The 18,353-nt window shown below is 43.7% G+C and overlaps 1 protein-coding gene across 7 annotated transcripts in view; it reads left to right on the top strand.

Moving 5' to 3' along the window:
• Positions 1-17,881, top strand: part of RUBCNL (rubicon like autophagy enhancer) — a 40,503-nt gene extending 22,622 nt beyond the window's left edge. For all 7 annotated transcript variants that reach the window (XM_032403011.1, XM_032403008.1, XM_032403009.1 and 4 more), the window contains 10 exons: positions 926-1,027; positions 1,503-1,563; positions 2,149-2,281; positions 3,420-3,565; positions 5,124-5,188; positions 11,294-11,532; positions 12,517-12,578; positions 14,947-15,100; positions 15,630-15,720; positions 16,921-17,881. In XM_032403011.1, the coding sequence (XP_032258902.1) occupies positions 926-1,027; positions 1,503-1,563; positions 2,149-2,281; positions 3,420-3,565; positions 5,124-5,188; positions 11,294-11,532; positions 12,517-12,578; positions 14,947-15,100; positions 15,630-15,720; positions 16,921-17,033 (1,166 nt within the window). In that variant the 3' untranslated portion in view covers positions 17,034-17,881. The remainder of the gene's footprint in view (positions 1-925; positions 1,028-1,502; positions 1,564-2,148; positions 2,282-3,419; positions 3,566-5,123; positions 5,189-11,293; positions 11,533-12,516; positions 12,579-14,946; positions 15,101-15,629; positions 15,721-16,920) is intronic.
• Positions 17,882-18,353: the final 472 nt, after the last annotated feature.

Genomic DNA, 18,353 nt, shown 5'->3' with positions numbered 1-18,353 from the left:
ATGGACTGCAACTAGCTCCTTCTGATCAAAGCCTGCCTTTTTCACCTTTTTTTTTTTTTTCTTTTTAATGACATTCTTAGGATAATTCCCCAGGCCAGCGTTCGGGATAGAAAAACATGGATATATTTGTAGTAGTTTCCTTAGGTTGCTGTAACAAAACACCACAAACTGGGTGGCTGAAAACAACAGAAAATGTATTTTCTCTCCGTTGTGGAGGCCAGAAGTCAACAATGAAGTTGTTGGAAGGGTTGGTTCTTTCTGGAGGCTCTGCGGGAGAACCTGTTCCACGGCTTCTGGTGGTTACCGCCGGTCCCTGGTGTTTCTTGGCTTGTAGACGCGTCACTCCTGTCTCTGCCTCTGTCTTCGCGTGGCCTTCTCTGGATGTCAGTGTCGGTGTCCAAATTTCCCTCTTTATAATATAACCAGTCATATTGGATTTAGGGCTCACTCCGAACCTGTATAACCTAAGCTTAACGATCATATCTAATTCCTCAAGACCCTAATTCCAAATAAGGTCACATTCACAGGTTCTGGGTGGATATGAATTTTGGGGGGACACCTTTAACCCAGTACAATGTTTATGTCACCTCTACTCTTTGACTCACTGTGAAGCTGATTTTCACCCTCTTTCATTTTTTTAAAACTTTGTATTATGGAAAATTTCAAACACACATAAAAGTAGGCAGCTTACTCTTATGAACCCCCTCATCATCATAGATCCTCATCCGTCTGTTTCATTTAATCACAGTGAATGGAAGAACAACCCAAAAATAGCTCCCTGCATTTTTTAATTCTTAAAGCTGGATTTTTAAACTCTTTGAATGTAAACTCTTGGCCCATTTTATTTCCCGGTTTCTAATTAGTTGGCTGTGACAGTTTTTCTTTTTCTTCTTGTTGGTGAAAGCCCCTTCATTTCTTTTTCTAGGTTGTGCAGTGGTACGGGGCAGCCCCGGGGCTGGGACACCCACTTATTGTGATGTGCTGAAAGAAGCCTGTAAATGTGACTTCGATGACTTTGTTATCATAGGTAAGATCTGGAAACTCACCAGCGATGACTCGTACTTCCCCTCCCTCACATACATATTGACATGCATCCCATGCGGTACCACATTATAATGGCTTTCAAAGAAACTTCTCCCAAGATCAGATTATGTCAGATTAAAAAAAAAAAAAAGATGTTCTTATTCCAAATGTCTTCATAATCAATCTCTCATCTCACTTATAGAATTGAATGCAAAAGCAGATACTCATTATAGTCTGAGATCTGTTTGGCCTCTCAATTAAATTTTGGTGGAATTTCAGGTGAGTGTATTTTGAAATCCCATCTTTGGTCATTAGCTGTAGTCTTGTAATAGAAACCCAAAGAACCTGAAGTATGGAGATGCTGAAGAACTAGTTCTTTCTGAGATGCAGGGATTTATTTTTGTGTTCTTGTAAAATTGAGTGTGAGTTAGTAAAACAGACTGAAATACTTTAATACCTTTTCTTTGATTTACTTGCAGAACTTGGTGAGTTTAGCAATATCACAGAAACCTGTGGATGTTCCTGCAGCTCCTCTAAGAGGTATCTCTCCTCCGTGTCCACCTGCCCCTAGACCCCTGGGCCATCACCTCCGACACAGTATGAACACCAGGCCTCTGACATTTCCGACCAAATTCAGCCAGTTCCAATGACAGGGATTACTACTTAGCAATGAAACAATCACCACTAAAATTTCTATAGAGCTTTCTATAGTTTATATATGTGTGTTTGTGTATATATATATATATATAGTGTTTAAAGGCCTTTGTATACATTCTAATTTAATCAGGCTGGGTGGTTTTTAACCCCATTTTTATAAATGTGGAAACTGAGGCTCAGACTAAATGTGCCTCAGGACATAATGCTGTTAAATGAGCAGAGATAGGACTTGAACTCAGGTCTTCGGGCTCCAAATCCAGTGCTCTTTTTACCACATTTCCCAGTCTTGGTACCCTCCATAAATAAAAGGGGCTGTGTTGAGTAAGACAGTAAGGTGGGTGGTGCATGTTCCCTCATGTGACACCTCTTCTGAGTTTTTGGAGTGGGAAGGATGATTGAAAATATGAAGACTCATAACATACTCCTCACGAATGTAGTTTTCCACTTTTTGCATCTCTTACCTTTCAGTGTCATTTATGAGCCAGACTTCAGTTCTGCTGAGCTAATAGCCAAAGAGTTGTACCGAGTATTCCAGAAGCGCTGGATGTTGTCAGATGTTAATCATCAACTGGCAGATTCTCTAAATGCTGCTGGCTCGATAGTAAGTATCAAAATAAGTTGGCCTTGAATTGAAAGTTCCTAAACTCTCATCTTTCCTGCTGTTCACTTCAGACATTTATGCATTTCTTTGTATGGTCACTGGGTGTTGGGGGAGACATGAAATGAAGGATGAATCTGACATTTATTGAGTGTTGATTATGCACCAGGGAATTCAGCATTTCACATTTTCATCATCAGTATCCTCTTAAGTAGATGCTGTCGTTATGTTTACTTTAAAATATTAGTTCCAGCCTCTCGGCAGGGCTGGTCAGTGGAAGAGCAGGAGTCATGCCCATCCTGGTCCCTTGTAGACACACCACCCTCTGACAGCCCACATCCCACTGCGGGGAGAGAACTTTGCGGCAAAGCTAACCTAGGGGTAGGAATAAAGCACTCTGCAAGTGCAGAGGAGGAGTGTTTAATTTTATCAGGGGACTTGGGAAGGCCAATTGGAGATCTCAGAACTTGAAAAGGGTAGCAGGTAGAAACACATGGAAGGGGAGCTTGGCAAAGGGCAGCAGGAGTAAAAGTGATGGGGGCGGGGCGGTGGTGGTGGTGGGTGGTATGTTTATTGAGCAGGGTGGCTTGGTGTGGTTGATAACGTGTGCTTCCTGGGAAATTAGGTTTGAAGGATGTGGTCACATTGTGGAGGACATAGAATGCTACTTTGAGGAGTTTGCATGTTAAATGCAAACAGGAAAGTTGAATGGGTCAGAGGGAAGCCACTGGACATTTTTAAGCAGGGGAATGATCTTAAAAAGAGCAGTTTCGGGGGAAGTCTGACAACAGCTGGGGGTTCTGGTGGGCAGCATCTGGCAGCCTATGGACTAAGAGCAGCAAGGCTTCTGCTGTGAATAAAAGCATTCCGGTCACAATGACCTACTTACAGTAATCTGAAGTCTGGAAACAAATGAACTCCCAAAAATACTAAGAAAAGTGATTTCAGCTCGATGGTGTTTCAAGCAAGTCTTCTGCAGATGGCTTTAGATACAGGGAGGGCTCCTTTCATTCAGTTGAAAGCAGTTTTAATTTTTCATGGCAAATTTTAATGCTGGAAACACATTTGAATGTTCTTTTTCTTTCAGTTCCTGAAATACGCTTGTTTAGGTTGCTCTGCAATCCTCTTCTGTGTTATGCAGGTAGTGAATGAAGAGCGGGTCCAGAAAGACTTTGAATCCAGTGTGGATGTCGTTCAGGAAATTACCCTTAAGTCGAAGATCAGAGGGGCTGAAGACTGGGAGCCCCCCAGATTTCAAATCATATTTAATGTTCATCCACCACTCAAGTAAGTCTGGGTTGCTGTGTGGGCCTCCAGTCCAGGTAACAAGGTGTGTTGGGTCCCACCTCTTTGTGGAAGTAGGTGAAGGGAAGAAAATTACACACCGAGGGATGAAGGAAAATTTGTTTTAGGAAAAGGAAAGTTGGGCATATTTTTCTGAGTTAGCTTCTTAGCTCCCTGTTTATCATGGGTTTTGGGGGGCTCTGTAAGTTTGACAAGTTGAGAATTTAACTATTTCCTTAATTATGTACATTACATAACAATTGAAAATTAAGTAGGTTTAAAGGGGATTTTTTTTAAGTGGCTAATATTGAACCTTAAAAATCATATACAATAATTTTAAAAGACCACTCTATTCACCAGTACAATCTGAAAGAAAAATCAATGGATAATTTTTTTTAAAAGGGAAACTCTAATCCTGAGGAGGGCTCCTAATAGTTAAAAAATGCAACAGGATGCAAATAAAAATACCTTTGTTCTCTAAGAAGTAACAAAATCCTGAAAGACAAAACGACAAAAGAGGATGCAAAAGAAAAAAAGAAATAAACTCATTTTTATAAATGTATATGTATAAATAAAACATATAATAATTTAAGGTAGAAGTTTAATTTGTTTCTGAGAGTATATGACATTACAAGGGGACATTTTAACCAACTACAGTTTCTCCATTCCTCTTGGCTTATATTTAGTGTGTTCCCAAACTGCAGCATAAAGAAGGGACTGGCAAAGGTTCTTGTCTTTGCCCCATGGAAGTGCCCTATAGGTTCTGTCTTGTGTTTTTCTTTTGAGAGAATGACAAGAAGGTCTCTGCGGTGCTTGGGCAGAAGGGCTCCTTCTCCAGACTTGGGGTGGGGTCACTCTCCTTAGCCAAGGCTATCTTTTCTCGAGAATTTCCCTATACCCTCTCTAAGGGAGACAGGTAGGGGTCCACACATTTTTACGTTGGTCATTTTTGCTGACCTAAGTTGTAATAAAATTTTGCAATTTCCTTCGTATTTCCAAATCACATATGAAGTTGTGGTGTCAACAATTCAACAGAAGACACTTCAGTAGACTATCGCTCACCAAATATGTTTGATACTTAGGTCTTACATGACCTCTTATTCATCCAAGTTTCTTTGGATCCATTTGTGAACTTCCCGGGCACATCACCTCTTGGTGCTTCATCTCCCTGAACTTTCTCCCATGCGTTGTGTGTTTCCAGTTCTCTCTGGTGGGGATCCTGTGCATGCACAGTGAGCAGTCTCTAAAGATCCCATGGTGGAATTGTTATTCATGATACTGACTTCGGTTTTGGTGATAGCAGGGGTTTTTAAAAGGCCCAGAGATCTCAAAATAAACAAACAAACAAACAAATAAATAAAAATAAATAATAAAATAAAAGATCCAGAAATCTCAACTAGAAAACTCTATTGAAGAATACTATTTTTTTCCCAAATGAAAAATGACAAAATTAAGGCCCCGAGCCAGGAAAAGCATCATGATGTCAGTTTCTTTTCCAGTCAGTGAAAAATACTCCATTGGCTACTTCTGAACTGTAACTGTGATCATTTTCTGTACTCAGGAGGGAACTCGTGGTAGCAGCCCAGAATTTTTTGTGTGCTGGTTGTGGAACTCCAATAGAACCTAGTAAGTATGAGCAGTGGATTACCTGTTGAGTATGCTGTGATGGGGGAAGAATAGCAAAGTTGGAGATTGCGCTGTTTTTGTGAACGATGCCTTTGATGAAGTTGTTACAAGATCTTCACAATACTGCCCTCTCTTTCATGAAGAGGCCATCGTGACCTATATATAAGGCTATGTGGCTGGCCTGTTACCTCTTGGACCATCTCCTAGTTCTCTCCCCATTGGGCACTCAGCTCCAGCCACATGGCCTCCCTTCTGGTCCTTGAAGGAGGCAGGCTCACTCCTGACTTAGGGATTTGCATTTCTGCTTTTCTCGCCCTATAATGACATCCCTATGGCTGGTTCCCTTACTTCCTGCACATCTTCACTCAGAATTTACAAGGTTTTCCCTGGCTGCCCTATTGAAAATGTCCACCTTGCCACACTCCTGGCCACAAACATACACGTGTACACTTTACCGTTCCTTATTTTTCATTCTAGTACTTATCTTCCTAAAATACTCTTTTAGATTCTACTAATTTTTCTTATCATTGGTCTGTGTCCCTGTCTAGATTCAAAGTTCCATGAGGACAGACATGTTGTCTGTTTTATTCATTGCTCTATCCCCTGCTCTTTCAAGAGCACCTGGTGCACAGTTTCCTCAAAAGAGACTTGTTCCATGCTTGAATGGCTTATCAAGGAGCTAGCCAAACTCCTCTGAGAGGGTTTGAGGAGGTGGCCTAGAGGAATCATTCCTGGGCCAGCTGGGGACTAGAAAATCAGACTTCTTCCAGTCAGAAATGCAAATTGCCCACTGAAGACTCTGAATCACTTGTTCTGCTTATGAGGGCATCCACAGGTCTGACCTATAGAAGGCTGGGAAGAGGAGCTTTGCTGGAAAGGGTTCTCTTGGCCTTTGATAGGAAGTCTTGGAAGGAAAAAGACTTTGAGGACCTCCACCTCAGGAAAGAAAAACAGAAAACAGCAATCTGTCTGGGATTCCTTCTATCATATTGAATGACAGTGCCCGCCATTCATCATAGTTGTAACTGGTTTCAGTTACAGGACTCATCCTCCCAGCTAGTCCAGTAGGGACCATGTCTGTTTGGTTAACCACTGTATCCTGGTTCCTCAGTATCGAGTGCATGATTGAGTGCATGAGTCAGAAACTATGAACACGTGACTGTGATTCCACCAACTTTTAAATGATCTCCCTAAGTTCGTTCAACTACGGAGATGTATGCCTTCCCTGGTGGCATAAACATGATCCTTCCCTCATGGAGCTTGCTTACAGGAAGGCAGAGTCATCAGCCAAGTGAACAGCAAGGATGATACTTGCAATGAAAGAGAAAGTCAAGAGTGCTGTGGGATTTACTGCATGGGAACTGAATCTGGGCTTGGGGGGCTGGGAGGGAGAAGTTCTGTAGGGAAGTGATTATCCCCAGAAGCATGTGCGTGTGTGTTGCGGGGGTAGGGGTCACCCTGAGCAAAGGGCCTGCAGCGATTGCAGAGAAGTCCTGTGTGACCAGAGAGTAATAAGGAGAGAAGAAAGCATGCTCACAGTTGCCCAGGGCACAGATGGTAGATGTGTTATCAGCCACGGAGGTAATTTTGGACTTTTCCTATGAACTTCCTATATAGTTCTTAGGATATATTTTGACTTTTTATTTTTTTAATTTTTAAAAAAAGATTTTATTTGAGAGAGAGCAAGCACAAGCAGGGTGAGGGGAGGGGGAGAGGGAGAGGGAAAGGGAGAAGCAGACTCCCTGCCGAGCAGGGAGCCTGACTTGGGGCTCGATCTCAGAACCCTGAGATCATGACATGAGCTGAAGGCAGACGCTTAACCGACTGAGCCACCCAGGTGCCCCTTGACTTTTTATTTTAAGGTATTTTTGGACTTACAGAGGAGTTGCAAAAATGGTACAGAGATATTCTGTATTCCCTTCATCCAGCTTTCCCTCCTGTTAACATCTTATAATCATCAGAGTATAATTACTACAACCGAGAACTTTGCATTGGTACAATCCTATTCACTCAGCCACAGACTTATTCAGATTTCACGCATGACCTTGATCTGCTCCCGGGTCCAATCCAGAATTGCACATGGCACGTAGTTGTCAGGTCTCCTTTGTTTCCTCCAGTCTCACACATGTTGAACCATTTGAAAAGTAAGCAGACAACATGACAGTTTACCCTTTAATACTTCAGCGTGTTCTAAAAATAAGGATGATGAACAGTTAGCACACCAAAGGAAATTAATAACAATTCTCTAAATATTCTCTCATACTAGTCCATGTTCGTTTGTTTTTCTCATGATGTCATTTATAGCTAATTTTTCCACCCAGGTTCTAACCAAGTTTCATACACTGCATTTAGTTATTATTTCTCTTTAGCCATCTTTATTCTATACCTGCACAATCCAACATGGTAGCCACTAGCTCATGTGGCTATTTAAGATTTAATTTAAATCAATTAAAGTTAAAAATCCAGTTCCTCAGGCACACTAGCTACATTTCAAGTGCTCAGTAGCCACCTGGGGCTCGTAGCTACCACATTGGATGGTACGGGCTTAGAACATTTCCATCCTCCCAGAAAGTTCTGTTGGACAGCACTGTTCTAGAATTTGTCCTTCCTATTTTTTTTTTTTTTTTTCTGTGACATTGACTTCTCCTCCAGTGAGAACAGTTGTGGTTTTAGAGCAGGGCTTCTCAATTTCAGTACTACTGACTTTGTTGTACGGCTGTCCTGTACATTCTAGGACATTCAGTAGCATCATCAGATGCCCCTGGTGGCTCCCCAATTACGACAACTGGAAATATCTCCAGATATTTCCAAATATTCTTAGGGAGAAAAAAAAATCACCCCTGGTCTAGAACAGCTGGTTTAGGATGCGTCGTTTGGCTCTGTTTTAATTAAAGGACTCAAGAAACCAAAAGAGAGAGACATAATTTATTCTGTATTGATAGTGTAGTATTTAGTAGATAGTCAATGAAATTTGATGAATGAGTGACTGGATATTGAAATGTTAAGATTGTAGATTTTAGGGAAAGATGAATTGCATCAGGAAAATTTATTGGCCCCGTCTGTCCCCCTTTCTCTTCCCATCTTGCTAAGTTTGATCAGAAATGCAGAGTGCAAGGGCCAGAGCATACCTTCCTTTCTGCCCATTTTATAGAAAATGTATCAAGGCCCTGTCACAAGCAAAAAAATACTCATTATCTGCCAAATCAGAAATCTTAATCCAGGGTGGGAAATAGACACATACAACTGACTTCTCAAGATTTGAAATTTAAGAACTCAGACATTAAGCACTTAACAAGTTCTTAACAATAATTCATCAACCCTAGTTGTGTGTACTTATAGTTGAACCCGGTTATTTATGATTCCATATTTGCAGATTCATCTATTCGATAAAATTTATTGGTGACCACAAAATCATTACTCATGGTGTTTTCATAGTCATGCCCAAATATGCACAAAGCACCAAAACTTTGAGTTGCCTGAAATTTGAGTTGCCCGATGCACACGTTTCCAGCAGAAGGCAATGCTCTGCCTTGTTTTATTTCTCATACTGTAAATAAGGCCTTCTCATGGTTTATTGAATGCCTTTTTTTTTTTTTACAGTTTTGCATTTTTTGTTGGTGATTTAGCTGTTTAAAATATCACCCACGTGTAGTACTGAAGTGCTCCTAAGCACGAGAAGGTTATGATTTGCTTTATGGAAAATATACATGCATTAGATAAGCTTCATTCAGGCATGAGTTATAGATAGTTCTGTTGGCCCTGAATTCAATGATATAACTAAACATAACAAAATAATATATTGTTGGTAATGTATATATAAGATTATTGTTGGTATATTATTGTAATATATATAAGGTTGTTAAAAATAAATTATAACAAAATATATTAAATACAGTGTCTTTAAGCAGAAAACACACATGAAACAAGGTTATATACTGACTGGTTGGTGAAAATGTTGTTACCACGGGCTCACAGAAGCCTAAACCTGTATTTCCCTCAGGAGCATACTTCAGTCTTCACGAATTTGGTGTTCATGACAACTTTATAGAACATAAACTATTGTAAATAATAAGAATCAATGGGTGCTACCGGGGTCTGAGGGATAATCTGGGCAAGCGCAAAGGCATTAGCTCCTCGCCCTTGCCCTCCGCCGAATGCAGCAGAGGATGAGGGGGCTGTGATGGCCACATGCTGGAGCTTCAGGCCAGACGTGGGTGGGAATCCCACTGGCCTGCTCCCTGTGTGTCTCTGGCATATGCAGCTTATTATTCCCTGTCTCTGCTCTCATCAGTGAAATAGGGAAGTAATAGCCCCAGAGAATGACACAGCGTAGGTGAGACTTTTAACCAGAGCATGACACAAAGTAAGTGCTCAGTAAAGGATTGCTCCTGCAGTCACTCAGGCCCTGTTGATTGATTGATTGATTGATTGGTTTTATTTTATTTTATTTTTTTGGTAAACATGTGCAGAAGCATATAGGACTAGCAATGTACTTAACTCATTGAAAGCTCACGTTATTCAAGTAACATCTCCTTTCATTAAGATATAAGTGGCCTTGTTTATTCTGGAAGCTGGTATGAGGAAACTAGATTTAGAATCTGCAGTGTCGCAGGTACTTTGGTAGCTGCTTTCCCACCCAGCAATTCATTTCATCTTTGCAGCATGTATCGTCTAATATTTGTATTATACCTTATGGTATTTTCATTACAAAGAAACCCGTGAGTCAAAGGGTGAATGATAAATATCATCCTCACTCATCTTAGACTCAGATGTTGAGGGAGGGACACAGGGGAGACTTAACTGAATTGCTGTCTTTTTCTTAAACTTGGTGGTGGGTACCCAGGGATTTGTTGCCTTTGTCCCTATGCCTTTTGCTTGTCAATATATTTTGTTAGATATATTTCTGAAAGCAATGCATGCTCATTTTAGCAAATTAAAAAATGCAAAAGAACGAAAATCCTTTCTCCCGTGCTTTAGAAGTATTCACTACCGGCTTTTTAGTGAGGATCTCTTGGACTGTGTATGTGTATTTTTAAAAGCAAAATCAAGATCGCAGTATACCTATCTGGAACTGGATGTCCACTGCCCACACTCATCCATGAAATTCATCGGTTCTCTGTCATTTCATTGTTGAGTACACCATACTTGTCTAGCCAGTTGCTTCTTAATGTATCTTTAGATTGCTGTCCCCCCCCCCCCACTATAAATGTGCTGTATGAACACCTCTCTGTATCTCCATGTGTGCATGTTAGCATTTCTGTCTGGTGTCACAGAAGTAGGATTCCCACTACACACTGAAGAGTTAAAGTATATCATGGAAATGTCCTCCGAGAAAGTCCCCTCCTGTCAGCCCTGAGAGTGAGTGTCCGCCCCTCTGCACCTCGCCTGCTCTGGGTCCTCTACCTTTGTGAGAGTTTGATGCAAAACCAAGGAGTTCACTCTTTCAACACGCACGTCTTTGTTGTCGAGATGGTTTTTCACATCATTCCTGGTCATCGGCATTCCATGTTTCCACATCTCGCCTATTCCCATCCTTGGTGCATTTCTGTAATGTGTTTCCCATGGATTTATCCAGGAAGTCTTTGGGGTGCTGCTCCCTAAGAGCGTACCTGGCGTGCTTGACAATTTACCAAGCACTTTCGGTCCGTGTGATATCCCAGAATCTAGTTCTGAGCTGCTTTTTATGGCCTCAGGCTAGTTAGCCTGAGGAGATTCCCACCAGCGCTCAGGCTGCTTGCCAGCCAGAGGCAGAGGGTGGCGCCCACCCGATTGCTAGACTCTAAATCTCATGTTCTTTCGGCTACACCGCAGTTTACAATGCCCGTCTTCCAAATTCAGGAGTAGTGGTGGCGGGGGCAGGGTGGGGGGGGCGGTTTCTCTTTTTTCTGACACCTGTTTTTGGACAGCAACACTCGGGAGTGGCCATAATAGACGGCCTCCGGTCCCGGCCCGAGCCTTCGCAGCGGCCGCGGGGTCCAGCGCAAACCCAGCAGTCCGAGGCTTGAACCCCAGTGGGAATGGGAAGCGGGGGGCGGAGGGCGGTGGGCTGCCAGCCGAGGTGAGCTGTGCCCCCCCCCCCCCCCCCCCCCCCGTGTGCTCTTGCAGAGTTTGTGAAGCGCCTGCGGTACTGCGCCTACCTGGGGAAGTATTTCTGTGATTGCTGCCACACGTACGAGGAGACCTGCATCCCTGCCCGGATCCTGACCACGTGGGACTTCAGGAAATACTACGTCAGCCATTTCTCCAGACGGCTGCTGGACGGCCTGTGGCACCAGCCCGTTTTCAATTTGCTGAGCGTTGGCCCCGGCCTGTACGCCAAGGCCAAGGAACTGGACAGAGCGAGGGTGAGCAGCTGCCTCCGCGGGGGAGGCGGGGCCGGCGGCGCCAAGGGCCCTGGCCGCCAACCTGCGCCTCGAACATTCTGGGTCTCCGGGGGGACCCAGGCGGACCCTCCACGGGGCGGATTTACCGCCAGCCGCTGGAGCTTTAGCTTCACGGCCCCCCTGCCAAGACCCCGTACCAAATTTCCTATTTACGCATAGTTTTGCATTTATACCTAGTTTTTGAAATTTATTTATTAGTAGTTTTAAAATAAACTTGTTTACGTTTAAGGTGTATAGCATGGTAATTTGATATGCAAATACAAGTGAAATAATTACTGGTCAAGATAATTAACATATCCAGCTCCTCGCAGTTACGGTGTGTGTGTGTGTGTGTGTGTGTGTGTGTGGTGGGAGCACCTGAAATGGACTCTCTTAGCAAATTTCCAGTCCTCAATACAGTATTATTAACTATAGTCATCATACCGTATATTAGATCTCTAGACTTACTCATCCTACATAACTGCACCTCTGTTCCCTTTGACCAGCGTCTCCCCATTCGCCCCACCTCCCCATGCCTGGAGAGCTCTGTTCAACTCTTTGCTTCTGTGTATTTGACTTTTTTAGGATTCCACGTGTAAGGGAGACCAGGCAGCTTTTTTCTTTCTGTGTCTGTCTGATTTCGCTCAGCACAATGCCCTCCAGTTTCATCCATGTTGCCACAAAGGGCAGGATCTCCATCTTTTATACATAGTTTTGTGTTTTCCTCAAAGAAGGCCCCCAATGGTTGTGTAAGCTTCAGGCTCCACTCAAGTTGGGTCCCTCCTGGACTCAGTCATGAACCCCTGGACTCAGTCAGGAACCCCTGCTATATAGACTGTTTACTTCAAAGGCTTGTCTTACAGAGTTGTAGCATTTCAAAGTTAGAAATAACGTTTAAATTTGATTTATACATTTTCTGTGCCATTGATCACATTAACTTTTCCCCTGTTTGGTTTCTCACATTAGGAAACCCGGGAGCAGCTTTTTCATATCAAGAAGATGTTGAAGAGCTGCAGGTTTGCTGAAAGGTACTGGGGTTGGCTGGGCCAGGCCCAGCCTGAGGGGCGGGGGGGGGGCTGGGAGCCTCCACACACCTGCCAGTCCCCTGGGTGCCACCTGGTCCCACCTCCTCCAGTCCATAGGGCCCCTTAGCACAGCAACTCCCTCGAGCCTCTCCTTGGTGATGCAGACCCTGTCGTTGAGGTTACTAAACCTCCTGGCTCACGAGTAGAGAACTTAACGTGTTAGAAGAATCGGCCAAAACAAGGATGAAATAACTCTAGCCAGTGGCCATTATTATTATTATTGTTGTTGTTATTTTAAATTGTGATAAAATACACATAACAAAATATACCATCTCAACCATTTGAAGTGCACAATTCAGTGACATTAAGTACATTCAAATTCGTGTGCAACTGTCACCACCATCCATCCACAGAACTTCTTTATCTTGCAAAACTGGAATTCTATATCCATTTAGCAGTAACTCCCTCTTCCCCCGCAACCACCATTCTCCTTACTGTCTCTATGAACTGACTCCTCTAGGTACCTCATATAAGCGCAGTCATGTAGTGTCTGTCCTTTTGTGACTGGCTCATTGCACTCAACATAATGTCCTGGAGGTTCACCCATGTTGTGGCATGTGTCAGAATTTCCTTCCTTTTTTAGGACTGAAAAATATTCCATTGTATGTATCTACCACATTCTGTCTACCCATTCAGCCATCTTGGGTTGCTTTCACCTTTTAGCTGTTGTGAATAGTGCTGCTATGAGCACGAGTGTATCAATATATCAAAATCCCTGATAGAGAGGTGTGTCCAGCTGTCATGGCTATATAGTATTCTACAGTATGATGTGGTGTTAATGTCAGTATTGTTCTCTTACTGGTAGATTTTTAATATCTTTATATTAAAATAGATGTTAATATCTCTATAGATATTAAACCTAATAGATTTTAATATCTAATAGATACTTAGATAGATTTTTAATAGCATTTGTTATTTAAAAAACTAGGCTTTAGGTGAGTCTCTGTGCACATCCATAATATGTCCTTCGGGTAAACTTCTAGAGGTGGAATTTCGGGAAGCCATGGCCTAAAGGTATAGGCATGAATTCAATGACAGAGATAGAATTTTTTAAGTGAAAAAAGAGGTTACTCAAGGGGTTGAGATTATCTGTTACAATAGGATCATAGTTTTTAAAAAATTGTTTTGTTTTAAAGCTTCTTTCAGTTTCTGATCTTTATTTAATGATAATGTATTGCTTTTGAATTAAATTTCTTGGGGAGGAGCATGTCTCCTGTAGTTATCTGGCCTTAAGCTCTACCTCATGGTGGTGGTGTGACAGGTTAATTACTTCTCAGGCTGTCAGTTTTCTTGTCTGTAACATATAACATTCCCCACAATTACTGTCTACAAAAATTTCTTGAGTATCCATTCTGTGCTTCAGATAAACAATCCACAGGACTCATGTTACGTCCAGGGGGAAAGCACACACCCATCACTGCTGGACTGTGTGCTAGACACAGATGCACGGGGCCCTGAGGACACAGAAGAGGCAACATTTAGGTCCTAAGGGCTGGGCGGGGCCCCTCTGTGGGTCACAGAGCTTTTTGGAGAAAAAGGCTGAGCTTGAAGAGCTAGTCGGACTGAAGAAGAAGTGTTAGGGATCCCCCAGCAGAAGATGCAGTGTGAGCGAGCATCTCAGGCCAGATGGAGAATTCAGCCCAGTTTGGCATGACTGGAATGTCAAGTCCGGTGTAGGCAGTGGCTGGCGTGGGCATGCGTGCATGGTGATGCCACTAACTGATTCAGGGAATTCAGGAGGAGCTCAGTAGGGGTTGGAGACGGTTACAATCAGTATGTGAATGTCCTTGGGACACACAGGTGGCTACGATCAGCTCACAGTTGGATACTTGGGTCTTGTGCTCAGTGCTGGACTCCTGGATGGGGGAGTCACGCACCTGCCCACGAGCAGTGCTTCTCCTGGTGGCTGGACAATAGTCAGCATGCGGATGGACTTGAAATTGAGCTGGAATGAATAAGGTAGTCTTTTTTTTTAAATCTCAGTACATGTTTCCAAGACTTGAAAAATCAATGTGCAGTTGTCTTTTGCTCAGTATCTACATGGGCAGACTGCAAGAGATAGGCTTTTCTGCTGGTTCAGCTTTTTGAAATCCGCTTTTATGGAATTTTAAGTTCCTGGCTTCCAAACAGACTTGCAAAATGTCAGACGGTGAGTCAGGTCAACTTGCTCTTGGGGTTTTTTTTTTTTTTAATTGAGTTCAAAAAAAATTAAGTGTGAGCACCAGAGAAAACCACTGGCCGCTCAGCCTTCTTGTGTCGTGGCCTCTGCGTGGGTGGCTGTCTGAATTGCTCTTTGTTTCCTCCCTGGCAGTGAGCTAAAGGAGTTTGAGCAGGTGCCGAGGCACTTGACTGATGAGCTCCACCTGTTCTCCCTGGAGGATCTGGTCAGGGTCAAGAAAAGGCTGCTGGTGCCCTTGCTCAAGGACATTCTAAAAGCTTCCCTCGCACATGTGGCCAGCTGTGAGGTAAGGTGCACCCGGGATCGGTGTGTCCCTGAGCTGTCCCTTACCCATCAGGACCTGGGATGGGTGTTCTGCACTTGACCTCATTTAACCCCCACCAACCAGGAGGGAAGTGCGGGGAACACTATTTCCAGATGAGAGAAATGAGGTTCAGAGCTATTCGGTGACCGCCAAGATCGTCGTGCTGGCAAGCAAGGGAAGCAAGCCTGGGCCAAGTGACTTCTTAGTGTCGGTGCCAAGCCCTGCTCGGGGCCTTGCCTGACTCCCATCTGCCCTGACGTGCCAAGGACAGCCGTGTGGACTTGGGATCCAGGGCTGTGAAATCTCTCCAGGCAAAGCAGATGCACACATACTGTTCGCATTCGTTTACCCTACTATAGCGTGATATAGCATCCCGTTCCTTCTAGAGGCTGGGGTTCCGGACACTTAAAAACAGATGTTTATAAAGTTCTGTAAAAGTGGTGACTTGGCTTCTCCATCAAAAGAAACGTTGCCAAGGAGGATTTTAACTTTTTGGGCCCTTCTCTTGCAGCTGTGTCAAGGGAAGGGCTTCATTTGTGAATTCTGCCAGAGTACAGCCGTCATCTTCCCCTTTCAGACCGAGACATGTAGAAGATGTGCAGGTATTTTAACAACTTCGTAACGTCAGCTTGATAATAGCTTAATAACTGAAGCACAAAATTAGCTTAATGGCAACTTAATCATTTAAGCACAACGTTGTTTAAAGTATAATGATGCTGGTGCATGCTTGCATGTTGGATAGGAGCTCGTGGAGTTTTGGGTGCATGGGGAGGAGTATTTGGGTGGGGTGCGGATGAAGGGCGACGTCTCCCCATATAGTGTTTAGAGGCAAGAGTGGTCCCCCTTTTGCCTGTGCCCCCGTTCTTTCCCACCAGGACAGGCCACAGCCACCGCCCCAGTTTTAGAATAGGACCATGGTCATGCCTAAGGCCGAGGTGCTGTCTCTGGCACCTGTCGCACTCCAAGGGCAGTTTGAGTCGTTGTCACGGAAACCATGTACCCCGAAAGACCTAACGCATTTACTATGTGGCTCTTCACAGCAGAGATTTTCAGACCTTGTTTGACTGTATGTATTCATGCTTGAGGAAATCCCATGATCTCTAAACTGTTTCGTGGGAGAGATCTGACCGTGCATTCTGCCTTTACCCTTGATAAGAGCCATTCTTCCCCTTAGACCACACCAGCACTGTCTCCCCGAGCCCCTTAGGCAGGATCGCAGGAGAGGCTCCGGGGCACGGATGTGCATGCAGAAAGCTCGTGGGGCGTGTTCGCAGGCTCCACACCTGTGGGGGCTGTGAAGTCAGTAGGACTTGGCAGGGGGAGAAGGTGAACCGTGGTGTGGTAGCAACAAAGGCTCAGCACATCCCACAGGGCACTCCGAAGCAGGATGGCCTTCCGCGTTGTCACATACTGGGGACAGGGGCCAGCCAGACCTTTAAACCCCATGTTGATCAGTCACCGGATGTAGGCCAGTGCCAGCAAAGGGAGATGACCTTGAGGGAGGGAGGGTGGGAGGCAGGTGTCTCCAGTTAGGGCCATTTCCAGTTAGGGCCGCCTCCTAAGAGTGGGGTGTGTGTGGGGGGGTGTATGGGAGCATCCGCTGCATCAGACTCTCTCAGCCTCGTGTTCATGACATACTGGGCACTTCAGAATCCCGCGGTTTCCACAACCTTCCTCATTTCCTGTCGTACGACTGGTTTCTGGATTCAGACCACCTCTCTCCCCAGGGTGGGGATGAGCATCTGTACATATGTGAGAAGACGAGATAGGCCGCTCGCTGATGGCTGTCCTCCTACTCGTAGGGTGCAGAGCTTGCTTTCACAAGCAGTGCTTCCGGTCCTCCGAGTGCCCCCGGTGTGTGCGGATCACAGCGAGGAGAAGACTTTTGCAGAGTTTACCTTCTGCAGCAACATGATGCCCTGAGTGTCGTGGAAAAGACTGTTCAATATGCCTTATAACACCGATTCGTGTCTGTTATTGATCATATTGTTTCAGATGTTGAGTATTGTATGTTAAGAAAAAATGGCCAATATTGTTTTTTATTATATATATTTAATGTTTTAAAAAGAATGCACGTTTTTTTGTTATTAAGCATAGGTTTGTTACTGGTGGTTTTGTTTACAAATGTTCAGTGTTTTTGCTGCTACTGTACTTTTTTAAAGAGTTTTTTTTTTTTTTGATACTCCTTAAATCGTATTTGAATGGTTGTATGTAGCTAATATTGGAGCCTATTTTTGTATGAATTGTAACTGACAAGACAAATTACTCCGTTCGTCTTTCTATAAAGCTTGTTTTTGTGAAACGGATTGGTACTTTCAATGAACAAAAATGCAACCATCGATCCGTTTACTCCCGGTTTTCTTCCGACTTAAATGCCATTTTGTAATTGTGTCCGTATTACGGATTTTCCTTATTCCATGGTTGGTATAGAGAGTACACATTACTTCTGCAGGTGCATCGATTTCAAGAGGAGCTTGAGTTGCTTAGCGGTGCCTGGAGCTGCTGGTTGAAGCTGTTGACTCTCTGTAGCTCTCTTAGAGGTGCACAAATCCACCCTGCATTTGCCATCTCTCTTCCGCACACTAAGTCAAGGGAGGCACCGCTGAGTAGAACGTCATCCCTGCCCTTTAGGATTTCGTCTCATTGATATAAAACTGAACATAAGGTATTTACAGACTTAAATTGTGAGAAACTACTGTTAATGAACAATGTGATTTTAGTAATAACAATAAAATCATAGACATCGATTAAAAAGGTAAGGTAAATCACTAAACCGTTATGAATTTATTTTTCCTAAGATTTCTTTTATTTATATGCTTTCTTGAGACATGTGAGTCTGGTTTATTTTCTCCTACCTCCTATATAGTGTCTCCTACTTGAGAAGGGTCCTGGGCCCGGGTCCCTTCCCGGCACATCTTCAGTCTGGAGCTTGGGGGTCATATCCCCCGGGACTCACATGCCCTAACTAATCCTATTCCAAATGAACTTCTCAAACAGTAGGGGCAGGCAATAGAGTGGTACTCGTTCTCCCCTAACCCCATCCAGTTTTGTGTGTGTGTGTGTGTGTGTGTGTGTTATTCAGTGGGATAATATTGAGCACATGAAAGAAATGAGTGTCTCCTACCAATCTGGTATCTTCTCATCCTGTTACTTGTTTTCACATCCTGGATGCATCCAGAGCTGTGCTCCCATTCACTGTTTAAGCCAGGTCTCTCTCTCTCTCTTTTTTAAGATT

The sequence above is a fragment of the Phoca vitulina genome, unplaced genomic scaffold, assembly GCF_004348235.1.
Source record: "Phoca vitulina isolate PV1807 unplaced genomic scaffold, GSC_HSeal_1.0 scaffold5, whole genome shotgun sequence".
Classification (NCBI taxonomy): Eukaryota; Metazoa; Chordata; class Mammalia; order Carnivora; family Phocidae; genus Phoca; species Phoca vitulina.
The sequence above is the reverse complement of the archived record's forward strand: the minus strand, read 5'-3'. Positions and strand labels throughout refer to the sequence as shown.